Source organism: Athalia rosae, chromosome 4 (genome assembly GCF_917208135.1).
Source record: "Athalia rosae chromosome 4, iyAthRosa1.1, whole genome shotgun sequence".
Taxonomy (NCBI): domain Eukaryota; kingdom Metazoa; phylum Arthropoda; class Insecta; order Hymenoptera; family Athaliidae; genus Athalia; species Athalia rosae.
Genome location: NC_064029.1, coordinates 6,767,216 through 6,779,517, shown reverse-complemented (window position 1 = coordinate 6,779,517; position 12,302 = coordinate 6,767,216). Strand labels below are relative to the sequence as shown.

The 12,302-nt window shown below is 42.8% G+C and overlaps 5 protein-coding genes across 6 annotated transcripts; 2 read left to right on the top strand and 3 right to left on the bottom strand.

Moving 5' to 3' along the window:
* Positions 1-53: 53 nt before the first annotated feature.
* On the top strand, positions 54-2,066 carry LOC105692702 (cyclin-dependent kinase 10). 2 transcript variants are annotated; one of them, XM_012412077.3, is made up of 6 exons: positions 54-210; positions 297-451; positions 542-1,142; positions 1,217-1,513; positions 1,608-1,741; positions 1,839-2,066. In XM_012412077.3, the coding sequence occupies exons 1-6, from the start codon at positions 201-203 to the stop codon at positions 1,872-1,874; spliced, it is 1,233 nt and encodes a 410-aa protein (XP_012267500.2). In that variant the 5' UTR covers positions 54-200; the 3' UTR covers positions 1,875-2,066. The 2 variants fall into 2 exon arrangements, with proteins under 2 accessions (XP_012267500.2, XP_020711807.2); XM_020856148.2 differs by having other exon boundaries at positions 62-210; positions 300-451.
* A 29-nt stretch (positions 2,067-2,095) lies between these two features.
* On the bottom strand, positions 2,096-3,523 carry LOC105692703 (ejaculatory bulb-specific protein 3-like). Its single transcript, XM_012412078.3, has 2 exons — positions 3,172-3,523; positions 2,096-2,407 (listed from the first exon to the last, which is right to left on the bottom strand). The coding sequence occupies exons 1-2, from the start codon at positions 3,347-3,349 to the stop codon at positions 2,217-2,219; spliced, it is 369 nt and encodes a 122-aa protein (XP_012267501.2). The 5' UTR covers positions 3,350-3,523; the 3' UTR covers positions 2,096-2,216.
* Positions 3,524-4,684: 1,161 nt separating this feature from the next.
* LOC105692701 (phosphatidylinositol glycan anchor biosynthesis class U protein) lies at positions 4,685-6,843 on the bottom strand. The gene is made up of 4 exons (XM_012412076.3): positions 6,493-6,843; positions 6,205-6,407; positions 5,385-6,132; positions 4,685-5,297 (listed from the first exon to the last, which is right to left on the bottom strand). The coding sequence occupies exons 1-4, from the start codon at positions 6,623-6,625 to the stop codon at positions 5,044-5,046; spliced, it is 1,338 nt and encodes a 445-aa protein (XP_012267499.2). The 5' UTR covers positions 6,626-6,843; the 3' UTR covers positions 4,685-5,043.
* Positions 6,844-7,004: 161 nt separating this feature from the next.
* LOC105692699 (serine/threonine-protein kinase greatwall) lies at positions 7,005-9,770 on the top strand. The gene is made up of 3 exons (XM_012412075.3): positions 7,005-7,424; positions 7,501-9,481; positions 9,567-9,770. The coding sequence occupies exons 1-3, from the start codon at positions 7,140-7,142 to the stop codon at positions 9,611-9,613; spliced, it is 2,313 nt and encodes a 770-aa protein (XP_012267498.2). The 5' UTR covers positions 7,005-7,139; the 3' UTR covers positions 9,614-9,770.
* LOC105692567 (proclotting enzyme-like) lies at positions 9,691-12,226 on the bottom strand. The gene is made up of 6 exons (XM_025747212.2): positions 11,902-12,226; positions 11,338-11,669; positions 10,791-11,266; positions 10,436-10,710; positions 10,212-10,357; positions 9,691-10,121 (listed from the first exon to the last, which is right to left on the bottom strand). The coding sequence occupies exons 1-6, from the start codon at positions 12,023-12,025 to the stop codon at positions 9,966-9,968; spliced, it is 1,509 nt and encodes a 502-aa protein (XP_025602997.2). The 5' UTR covers positions 12,026-12,226; the 3' UTR covers positions 9,691-9,965.
* Between the last annotated feature and the right edge of the window lie 76 nt (positions 12,227-12,302).

The window sequence follows — 12,302 nt, the reverse complement described above, 5'->3', positions numbered from 1 at the left end:
GTTCAATGCGTGGATGGAAACGATCCTCGTGCGATCCCATGGTACTATTGTAAACATTGATTTTATTGATTGTATGTACAGGAAAAAGAGTAACTGATTGTGGCAATAAGTTGTGAAACCTGATGATTTTTAACGTAGTGTGAATAAGACTACCGTATCATTACTCTCTCAAGCCGATTCGCGAAAAATATTCATCGAAAATGACGAAAGGTAATTTTATAAGCAACGATGCCGTCTCTGCCGGCACTAGAGGTTATACTCTAATAACCCTGATAATCCTATTCGATTGATTATAGAAGAAAGTGTGGATAAAAAATCTGCAGAGAATAATGACACTGATAAAAAGTCATCCGCTGAGGCTGGACCAGATCCCACAGCACCGATAACTCGCAAGGGTGTGCTAACTTCATTTTTAACTGGAAAACCTATGGAAATTCCTGAGCAAGATATTGTAAGATTTTTCACTTTTGCGCTATTTAATAGAAATCAGCAAATCGTTCCATGTACTCCTATACTGATTAAATTTCGTTTTGTATCACAGCTTGGCAAATGCAGATTTGTATCTGAATTTGAGAAGGTGAACAGAATTGGCGAAGGAACTTATGGGATAGTATATCGCGCACGAGACACAAAAACTGATAAAGTTGTTGCCTTAAAAAAAGTGCGTATGGAACATGAGAAAGATGGGCTGCCTGTGAGCGGCTTGCGAGAAATCAGTGTTCTATTATCCTGCAGACATGAAAATATAGTTCACTTGAAAGAAGTTGTGGTTGGAAGAAGCCTAGAAAGTATATTCCTAGCAATGGAATACTGTGAACAAGATTTGGCCAGTTTGTTAGACAACATGCAAGCCCCATTCTCTGAAAGTCAAGTGAAATGCATTGTGCTGCAAGTTCTTAAAGGCCTGAGGTATCTTCATCATAATTTCGTCGTTCATAGAGATCTCAAGGTTTCAAATCTCCTAATGACTGATAAAGGCTGTGTTAAGATTGCTGACTTTGGATTGGCTAGATGGTTTGGATTACCTTTAACTCCAATGACCCCTAGAGTAGTAACTTTATGGTACAGAGCTCCCGAATTACTTCTTCAAGCCAAAACCCAGACAACCTCGGTGGATATGTGGGCCGCTGGATGTATTCTAGGTACGTCAAAGGCATCAAAGACTGTTTAATCTAACTGAAGTCTGGTAATCTATATCCCGTTTTATTTGATTTAGGTGAACTACTTGGTCATAGGCCGCTCTTGCCTGGGAGGTCAGAAATCGCTCAATTGGAATTGATTGTAGACTTGTTGGGAACACCCAGCGAGGCAATTTGGCCTGAATTTAATTCACTACCGGCTTTGCAAAATTTTTCATTGAAGCAGCAACCATACAATAACCTGAAACAAAGATTTCCGTGGCTAAGCGCAGCTGGCCTGAGACTGCTCAACTTCTTGTTCATGTACGACCCAAAGAAGAGAGCTACGGCGGAGGAATGTCTGCAGAGTAGTTATTTCAAAGAAGCTCCCTTACGTTAGTTACTCTTGCTTAAATAACTGATTGTGGTGTTTGAGAGCAATTTGGTCTATGTATGGGATACTCATGGTAGTTCAATTTTTACTTATAGCCTGTGATCCAAAGTTGATGCCCACATTCCCACAACACAGAAATATGAAAAAGTCTAATCCGGCCAAAGAAATCCGTGAACCAGAAAATCCGGTTACCGATCAAACCAACAATTTGCCTGCTATTTCAGACCTTGTAAGTATCAGATGAAAGATAATTCGGAAAAAAATAAATGCCGTCAAAAGATTAGGATATTATTCATACAATATCGTCGTTGCCTTTCATGTTTCAGCTTGGGTCCCTCGTTAAAAAAAGACGTGTTGAATAAACAGCAAGCAGGATTAATCCAATGATTTTCCATGACGTCTGTTCGACAGGAGTCAGTGAACCCATTACTCGGGATCCTGCCAAAATTTCTGACACTTCGCAGACCATGGTACGTAAAATAGATTTGACAATGTCTCAGTTTCATCATGCACCGATTTTTTTGGACTTTGTAATAAATGCAAATAATATCTGACCGGAGAATTCTTACTTCCTTTAGACGAATTAATTTTTATGGGACTTATACTTTATTGTCGATGAATACTTATCAAACCTTAGATCACAATATTGATTTACAATTAACGATAACATCGTTCAATTGATCATTTTGAGTAGAGTAAAAAATCTAGCTCCTCTTTGTTGCGAGTAGCGTCTCGTAACGTTTTTTATATTCTCCGCGAGCGTCGTACTTAGCAGTTAGTCTTTCCCAGTCCCTGGGTCTCTTAGTTCTCAGATGATCGATTACTTTTATTGCTGTGCTTCTCTGTATATCATTGCACTCGTCACATCCCGAAGAGAGAGCGTTAGGCAGGGTTTCTGTAATGAATAAAATAAAATTTTACGGGTCATTGGTGGCTCTTCTGCATTTGATTTGTTGCATTGGGTCATTTAAAAAAATTGATAAGCTAAAAGTATAACGAGAAAATTAAGTCCCGAGAATCAAATTTAACATCCTTGCAACTCAAACACGTACGGCTAGCTCGCAATAATGATCATTATAATTTCAAGCACGCGATTATTATTACGCACTCGTACGCGTGCAGATATTTTCGATCGACATATCCCCGCGTATTGTGGCAATTAACTAAGCCTTCTAAGTCTCTCATTAATGATTACCGACCATTTCGAGTCTATCCATATATCAGTGATCATTTTTAAATCCAAAAATATCCTGTCTGTGTATCATATACGGTGGTCGCAATTAAATATGGAGACCACACAGAACGAAACTTGAATTTAAAGTTAAACATTTTACGGTCAACTGGATATTAGTATTAATTCAATTATCGATCAGTTGAATTATCATAATTTTTAGTATTTGCAGTCAGTTTTCGCAATTAATTTAATTTTCAGTTATAATATTAGATATTTTTTGTGTGAATATTAATTTTCAGCGCGTATACGCACAAGTGGGTTGTAGTCGTTAGCTGAGAGTGCAATGGCAATCGTGAAAGTTGATAGTAAGTCTTACGCAATGGTGAGAGTATATTGAACTCTGTTGCATTCTCGTCTTCTATCGGTATTCCAAATTATATATCAATGATGAATTATTAGAAAAATCCTATTCACTGGATACTTACTTTTCAATTCTCGCCCTTCCGCGGTACAAGACCCCTCGTCCATCAAGCATCGTATATAATTATTCAGAATGCGATCATTTCCTAGGATCTTGTCGACGTCCACGTTGTCGTATTTATTCGGGATTTTTGCAGCGAGAACTACCGCTAGTAGAGTTAAAAAAATCAGCGACCCCTTCATCGTGGGAATAGCAGTGCTTTGGTAATTTTTTTTTTAAATGCAAATCTTCTCACACTTCCTCAAACCGATCACGATTGAGAATAAATAATTTCGATGAAATAAAGACTCATTAAATCCTGAGGTGGGCGCGCTGTACTGGTTCCGGTCAAAATTAACGCACTTGAGTGCGACACCTTAGCGGGGGCCCCCTTTTATATTACGAAGAGACCGGCATCGGCGATATAAAATGACGCCCCGGCGAAGGCGAAGAAGGAGGTGTTGCGGCGGAGTTCCGTTCGTGTACTGTATTCTCAGAACAAAGTTTTTACCTGTATTTCTCCTTTTCTTTATTTCGGAGGCTGTAGAGACGGCAGCTGAACTCTCGTGAGATAACTGCATTCTAGTAGGGATTTAGTATCGCGTGAAACTTCCGACTTATTCTGCTTATTATTACTTCTTGTTCTACGCAATGCACGCGCGAATAAATGCGGGTCCCTTATTCCTCAGGAGTGAAATTTCTTTTTCCGATTCGATCATTTCCGCTCTCCTTTTTTTCTATCTTGTCACGTAATGGCAAATTCTACAGTTATTATTATGCTATAACGGTTATCGTCCCATTGATATGACTGTAAAAATACGTAAATCTAATTGTAACTAATAATTAATTAAAGCATGCGATTTGAATGACTACTTTGACACACTTTAGCGCCAACATATTGGTTGCGCCATCAGAAATCTGCCGCATCGCGTGAAAAATACAGGACGTATTATAAAGACAACATATTACGTAAAAATGAAACAGAGATCAGCAATTATAAAGCAGCCCGATATGATATCATTTGCTCGGCTAGCGACAAGGAAATTGTTTTGAAAAAAAACTTCATGGTAATTCGGATTTGAACAGGTAATTTTTGTCATATAGGAATTAAATTTTATGGCTTTTACAAGATGAAGAAACGAATACTGGGTATAACCATGCGACTGGAGAAAGTGATTCCGAAGAATCTGCTGCCTATCTATAGGCTGCAGAAAGGCCGGCACCCCGCTGCAGGTGAGTTATAAAGACCTAACTTATTCACGCGTGATACGCGTACGTGTTTCAGGATTCGCGTTTGATTTATTATGAGTCTGCTAAGTTTTTATATTCATGGTATAGAGTGATCGATACGCCGTGAAAGCGTGACCAGAATATCTTATTTATTGATACTGTTTTTTATATCCTTGCGCGGGTAACGAGACAAATTTTAATTGTCCTTCCTCTTCCATGCAATTTAGTGGCCCGCAGTTGCTCCAATAAAATAATGTTCTAAGATAAACTTTGAGGAGTTGGGAATGGTAGTAATAAAGTTATAGTAATTCGTTTTTATCCAGGCGGGCAGGATGTTTTATTCTAAATAAATTAGACTCAGAATTAAAGAGCAAGTTCAATAGTTACAAAATATGAACAGCCTAACGGATACTGTGGCACGTGCCCATCGTCTTACGTTATTGTAATTTATTCTATCCTATCCTAAGTTTCAACAACTTCGACGGCCGCCTAAAAAAATCGGCTATTTCGGATTCACCTGAAAAATTGGCTATCGCGACGCATTTCAAATGTGAGATAGCTGGTTTTTCGAGCGAATCCATCGAATGCTCAATAACTGTTAACTATATTGTGACATCGGTAGATTCTTATAATCTGACATGGGAATGTATTTCATAGTCTGTTGATATTACTCGAGCAAAAGTTTTGCCGTGTTTCCGTGAATTACCCTCGAGAGACCGTGGTGCAGTGAAAATTCCCGTTTTACGCTAGCAAATAGAACGTCCGTCACCAAGAAAATTTGAGCAATGGCAAAGGCCAGAGTGACCCCGAAGTAGAAATTTGCGTTTGCAGATCGCGAGTAGATCCAAAGGTGCCAAACCGTTGGCGCAAACACTGTGCAGGAGAGGAGAAAACAACTAACGATGAATCCTTGCTGCATATCTGAAAACATAAAGATGTCTCGGTACAGTAACGAGTTGTCGGATGCGGTCGTTTCAAAAATCGAACAACACATAAATCTTTACTTACGTGGGAATAGGTGCTTCCACATCGGTAGCAATGCCATGTAAAATCCGACTTCTCCAAGACAAGGATATGATTTGAAAATAGCTGCAATCGCCAGATATGAAAAAGCTAGAAGCATCGGATCTCGGCGGAATCTCAGTGCAAGGGGGGCAACATATAGGAGCCCTACGTTTATTTGGAAAGAGGCGACAAATAGCCATCTGAAGTGTTCAAACATTTCGGTAAAGAAGTACCAGTAGAGACCAATGTTTGGTCGTAAATCTGGTACTGTTAAAATGAATCCTATCGTACTCTGCAGGAATGACCAGCTCCCAGTAACTTTGTAAGAAACGAAGTACAACGCTGAAAGAATGCTGATAAACGTTGCAATCGTTTTCGCGATGTTCCCATAGGGAATGGGTTTAGTCACACCATCACTGTTCCGTGCTAAGTAAATAATCGCAGGCACCATAAGGGTGACAGGATAAAGCCCTTGCAACGTTAGCAATGCTATAGTCAAGCAGCTCCATAGTCTCGACTTTGTTATCATTGAGTAGAGCGCTACTGATAATAGGAAATTCGTGAACACTGTAGTAGTGAATCCCACGCAATTGAAGACTATGTATGGGTTAATCAAGTAAGCTGCAGGAACCAAAAGTGCAGAAGTGCTGACAGTGGAGCCTGGAGTAATGGGCACTGGCAAAGAAGCTGATACTTCTTTACCCCGTGTTTCCTCTTGGTATGTCGCCACTTCTCTTTTCTCTTTGGCTATCTGAAGAAAGTTAATTTATAATTCAACGAAAATTCAACTTGTCTTGTTTCAATCTTCATTTAGTCTACTTACCAGTTCAGTCGTGTAGCGATGAGCAGTAGCCCCAAGGATCCAGGCAGTTACCAGATCTGTCAGGACAAATATGCAGCTCAATACCCATGATGACAGGTACTTTTGCATGAAACTAAAGACATAAAGACCAATAGGGCTTTCATGGAATAAATCTCCAGTGTAAGGGTCGATGCCAGCTTCACGTAGATATACGCCTTCTGTAACTGTTGACAACAGAAAAAAAGTCAGACTGCGCCAAGTCAGGATTTGACAAGTGGACTTTTTGAAATGATTGGAAGAGTGGTTTACCTTTTTTCCAGGAATTCAATGCAGTAGATACCTCGACCCTATCAGCGATAATCTTTTGATATTCAGAGTGAATTAACAGTAGTCTAATGATAGCCGCCAAAGCGTAACAAGAAAATTGTTGTAGGGTAGTCATATTAATTACAAAAATATTAACAAACTACCACGCCCTAACCTCCGCGGTAATTTGTAACAGTCTTTAAATTCTTAACTGTGATTTAAGATGTATCACATTATCCGTGAATTTTGTCAAGCCCCAGCGTCAACCCAGCGTCTTGACACGATTTTATCACGGTTCATACTTCATAACCTGGCTGCAGAAAATTTTTAACACTACACAAACAATTCCTTCTTGGTGTGCCTGACACGCAGTACACACGGATTACAGCCCAAGGAATAAGTGTAGAGTTTAAGAAGATAAAAGTAGTGGCAGCTAGTGGTACGCGTTTGTATCAGAACGTACTTTCTTCTTTACTAATATATTTGTCCCATCTGTGCGCGACAGATTACTTCGTGGTAGGCTTTTTAAATCCTTCATACGTGTTAGTAATACATGTGTGTGTATATTGCAACCACCGTGGTCCGGTGTAGATAAGTTATTAGAGAAAAATTAGATAGTTTGATAACGTGATTCCCATTATGATTAGTCCATGACCTCCGATAGAAATGTGGAGTGTATCTCTTTGGAGGATTCCGCGTATGAATCAGTAACGCCTAAGAGACAGTCCAGGCGAAATTTGGTTAGTCAACGAATGGATAACAGCAGGCTGGAGATGCCAGATAAACCGTCCAATGAGGAAATTAAAATTTCTAACTCTGGGATCCTGGAAGATTCGGGAATTCCAGTTGGAGGGTGTACACCACAATCGGACCTCAAGCAAATAGATAATTCAATTTTTAATACCATTGGAAAAATCGTTAATCGGACAGCTAAAGTGAGTGAAATCTTGGTAATGAAGCCTTCTATTTCATAGAATAAATCACATTTAGTAATTTAAACTCTTGCTACAGGTTCCAGAGATACAGGATTTCAAAATAGTGAAACCAATAAGCAGGGGTGCATTTGGTAAGGTCTTTCTTGGCTACAAAAAGACAAACCCAGAGCAGATGTATGCGATTAAAGTAATGAAAAAAAACGAGATGATAAATAAGAATATGGCATCACAGGTAGTGATCGAAAGAAATGCCTTAGCTTTGACCCGCAGCCCTTACTGTGTTCAGCTCTTCTACTCCTTGCAATCTATCAGTAGCGTTTATCTTGTTATGGAATATATGGTTGGCGGCGATCTTAAGAGTCTCCTAGGCAATTGTGGCTACATGGAAGAATCAATGGCTGCATTTTACACAGCTGAAGTTTGCCTCGCCCTGGAGTACCTACATTCTCATGGCATTGTCCATAGAGATCTAAAGCCAGACAATATGCTGCTTTCCCGGCAGGGTCATGTAAAACTAACAGACTTTGGACTAAGTAGGATACCTGCAATGCAAAGAGACTTGGAGATATCCGATCTGGTGAATTGCACTCCAAGTCTACTCTCCAGAACCCCTGGTCAGCTCCTCTCTCTCACCTCTCACTTGTCTTTTGGATCTGGGCAAAAATCCACATTGGATTTAAATATTTCATGCGGTAGCCCAAGGAATAATGCCCCAACGAATCTTATGTCGATCTTAAGTCAGGGCTCCAGAAAAAGCATTGGACTTTCTGGTGCGTCATTTGTTTCTTCCAATGCAGCATCGGCTGATTACTCTCAAGTTTCCGGAATTAGTCCCTTCCAATCTGCAGAGGACTTACGACTCGGTGACGAAAATGATACAGTGAGCAAGGGTATTAACGGAAAACTCGTTGATGATGGCGAGGAGGATAGTACAGGCAGCAGTTTTCATACTTGCGAAGCTTCGAGCTTGGTCACACGGGTTGACAGCAGCAAAGGGGAGACCGAAGATGAGTCGACGCTGGAAGCTGAATGGCCGAATCGGCGATTAGATCACACCAGTCCCTTGAGCAGTAGTGGAATATCTTTTACAAGAGGAACAAAACGAAAGAGGAATGCGGCGCCCGCCCCATCTGGTCTGACGACAGAAATCCTCGCTTTGGAATTGGACGTCGATTCGACTCCGAAAAGGAAGAATAGGGGAACATCATTCTCGTGTACAAGTCCCACCCACCCCGCGATCGCTGATGTTAAGGCGATCAATGGAGAAGAAGGTGGTGGTAGCAGCGGGGGAGTCGCATTCAGCACCCCAGTGTCATCGATGAAGCAAAGAAGGAGTCGCGGAGACGGTACCCCTGAAGATAACGATGTGAGTCGTGAAAATCACAGCCACCATCCACTTCAAAATCGTAATCGAAATCACCTGATGGAAGACCGGCATCAGGCGAGTGAAAGCGATAAGCCAATTCTAGTCAAGGCAACCAGGTTTGAGTTGCCGCAATCTACGTCCAAATCAGCCCCTAACATCCATATGGGGACCGAGGACCAGCATGGATCACCGCCGGGTATATCTCCGATAAAAACGCCGGGGGCTAGTTCCGCAGGAAGTCATACACCCTATAGAACACCGAAGTCCGTACGACGGGGGGGTAAATCAATTTCGCGATCTGACGATCGAATTCTGGGCACCCCAGATTATTTAGCTCCCGAATTACTCCTTAAAAAAGGGCACGGCTCCGCCGTTGATTGGTGGGCTCTGGGAGTTTGTCTTTTCGAATTTTGTACGGGTCTTCCTCCGTTTAACGATGAGACACCGCAGGCAGTGTTCGCCAATATTCTCGCTCGCGATATTCCGTGGCCCACGGAATCCGAAGTTCTCTCAGCCGCAGCTGTCGAAGCTGTTGATGCTCTTCTGAACCTCGATCCTTCAGCGAGGCCAACCGCCACTGAAGTACGATCCATGACACTTTTCAATGAATTTCCTTGGGACGTTCCGCTCAGTGCAACACCGCCGTTCATACCGCAGCCAGACGATAACTACGATACTTGTTATTTTCAAGGTGGGGTTGTTTTTTCATACAATAAGATTTTGCTTTATTTTATTTATTGGATTTTTTTTTAAGTTATTTAGTTTTTCGATTACAGCTCGGAATATACTACAGCACTTGAATGTGAGCAACTGTGACGTATAGGAGGTGTGGATTGTCGCAGCTCGGGAATATAGGGAGAAAAATTATATCAGAGGATTGCTCTGATCAATCATAATAGCTGAGATGTACAATTTTATTTTTTTCTATTTTCGTACGTGAGTATGGATAATGATATAAAGTATTTTGTTACGACTTGAAAGGGTTGTTATATTCTTTCCACTGTTACAATTAAGGCAAAGTTGTTATATTCATCGAGAAGAAGGAAGCCTCTGAGCCACGTGTGGCCTGTCTCTACTTGGTACGGAGTTGTCATTTTCAAATATATTAGTCGCCTCCGTACCTCATGACAAACTACGAACTAATTTTCTATTACATCCACGATCTCCGCGTCTTCCTATTGTTTGAGATTTTTGTTGATCCATGGGAGGAAGTGCGTCACTCTGGTGTAGACTCCCGGATATTGACCCTTGCCACATCCGATTCCCCAGCTAACTATTCCAACTTGCGTCCACCTTCCATCGTTCACCATCAGCGGTCCCCCGCTATCACCCTATGCAAATAATAAACAGCGTTTCATGCGTTCGTTCTCATTCTTAACACTAAGAGTAAAAAAAGATACGCTTTTCTTGTCTAAACTTACCGAACACGAATCCATTGCCGCGCGACCCGCGCATAAGAAACTTTCAATGATTCCTCCGGGTGCCGCTGCTCCATACTTCGATCTGCATTCGGAATTGGTCCAAACGGGAATCGAGACTTCCTGTAAAACCGCCGGCTGAGGTCCGCCTGTAATTTTTGATCCGAGCAAAAAGAGAAAGGGGTGAATAGAGGAACTCAAAAATAAGAGAGGGCAATCTCACTTACTTTCTCGCAGTGAACCCCATCCGATTACCGTCGCCGTTTTTCCGGTGTACAATTGCGATCCGGTGGGCAAGCAGACGGGTCTTATTTGTTCCGTAAACGGTACTGGCTTGTCGAGAGTTAATATTGCTACGTCGTTGTAAAGGGTTCGAGTGTCGAATCCTCTGTGTCGCACGATGCGGCGAACGCGTCTTTCCAAATGACGGACCTCGGTGCTCGTTCTTATGTTGTAATCACCGAGCCGCACCGTAAGTCCCGCAACGTCCCATGAACTCATTCTGAATGAAGAAAATATTCAGTTAATGATTCAGAGCAGGCGACGAAAAACATTGCTCTAATTAAGGCAGAGTTAACTCACTGAGCGACGCAGTGGGCGGCAGTCAAAATGTGCGTATCGTCTATAAGCGAACCACCGCAGAATTGTTGGCCCTTATTAAAAAGTGCGGCCATCCATGGCCATTCTCCCACTTCCGTACTGTGTCCTCCAACGATGCGTTTCTGATCCTGAGGGCCGTTTTTAGCCCCGCAAACCGCATGACTTCCAGCACCTCCACCTCCTTGAGGGATCTGTGTGACAGGCGCCGGGGTGGAAGGTGGCTTGGCTGGTGCCGATGTAGTGGGCCACCAGCCCGGTTGCTTTGTCGGCCAGGTTGTTCCCGATGGTTTCTTTGTCGTTGAAAATGGTGGTTTAGGCGTGATCGGTGGATATCCCACGGACGGAGGATGCGTCGGAAGCGGTGGAATTGTGTTGTCCGGCGAATGTGTCGGAAGTGGAGGAGGCCAGGAGGGCCTTTGCGGGCGAGAATGCTCCTTGTCTACGTCCTCCAACTCCCCCTGAACAAAAAAGCGGTATTTTACGAAGAGAATCTCATTTGAATACTCGAGAACACGCAGGGATATCGTACCTGGGGTTCTTCGGGTATGGGTATGTTTCCGGGATCCGTAACGCCTGGAAATCCGGGAATTATCGGTGGATTCGAACAGCAGACACCGAAGGTCATGTGGCCGTTGCCGTCGACGTAGCTGCACGTATCGTAAACTCCGAGGATCCATCCCTCGAACGCGCTGAGATCGGGAACTTTGAAGTACGGATAACATTCCCTGAAAGTTGCGCATCTGCCGACTTCGCCTCTTGACGTGAGACAAGGGCTACCATTTCTCAAGTCCACCGCGGTTCCCGGAGTCTGCCAGGCTATATTACGACCCAAGCGATCCTGCGATTTTGATATATCGGCGGCTGTTTCGTTCCGAAAATGCAAAAGACGAAAACAAAACTAGTCAACTGTCCACAACGATCGTCGAAAGAATCTGAAGTCCTACGAATACTCGAGGGGAAACTATTGTTGATTCTTAGTTTCACGCCTCGGACTTGCTAATATGAAATTCTGCGAGCCGTACGCGTACGCTGATTGCATACGGGATCAAGCGGGCAAAAGGAGTTCGGTGAACCGTCCTGAGTTAAAACTCACCTTCAACTACGACGGAGTCGTCCTCCTGGGCTTCCTCGATCGGGGAAATATCAGCCAGACAAAGAACGGCAAAGAAAATACACCCTACGGTTCCAAATGCCACGTTTAATCCGTACCGCCGCATTTTTTCGCCGGGATTATATTATGCGCAACTGAGCCGACAGTTTCGATTACTCGGAAAGTGAATGAAAAAACTTCTGTGTACGTTAAAAAATCAATGCAGGAGCACGACCGGGTCACTCAGCAGGATTACCGCCGCTGTCCTCGGTACCATCTAAACCTGAGATAAGTAATTGCGCGACGCGAATATTAGGGCCGGGGTGATGCGCGAGCGGTCACTAAGCTGGGGAACGAGCCAACACTCGAGTTTATAAGAGGCGCGCCCTCCTCTTCTCCCTCCG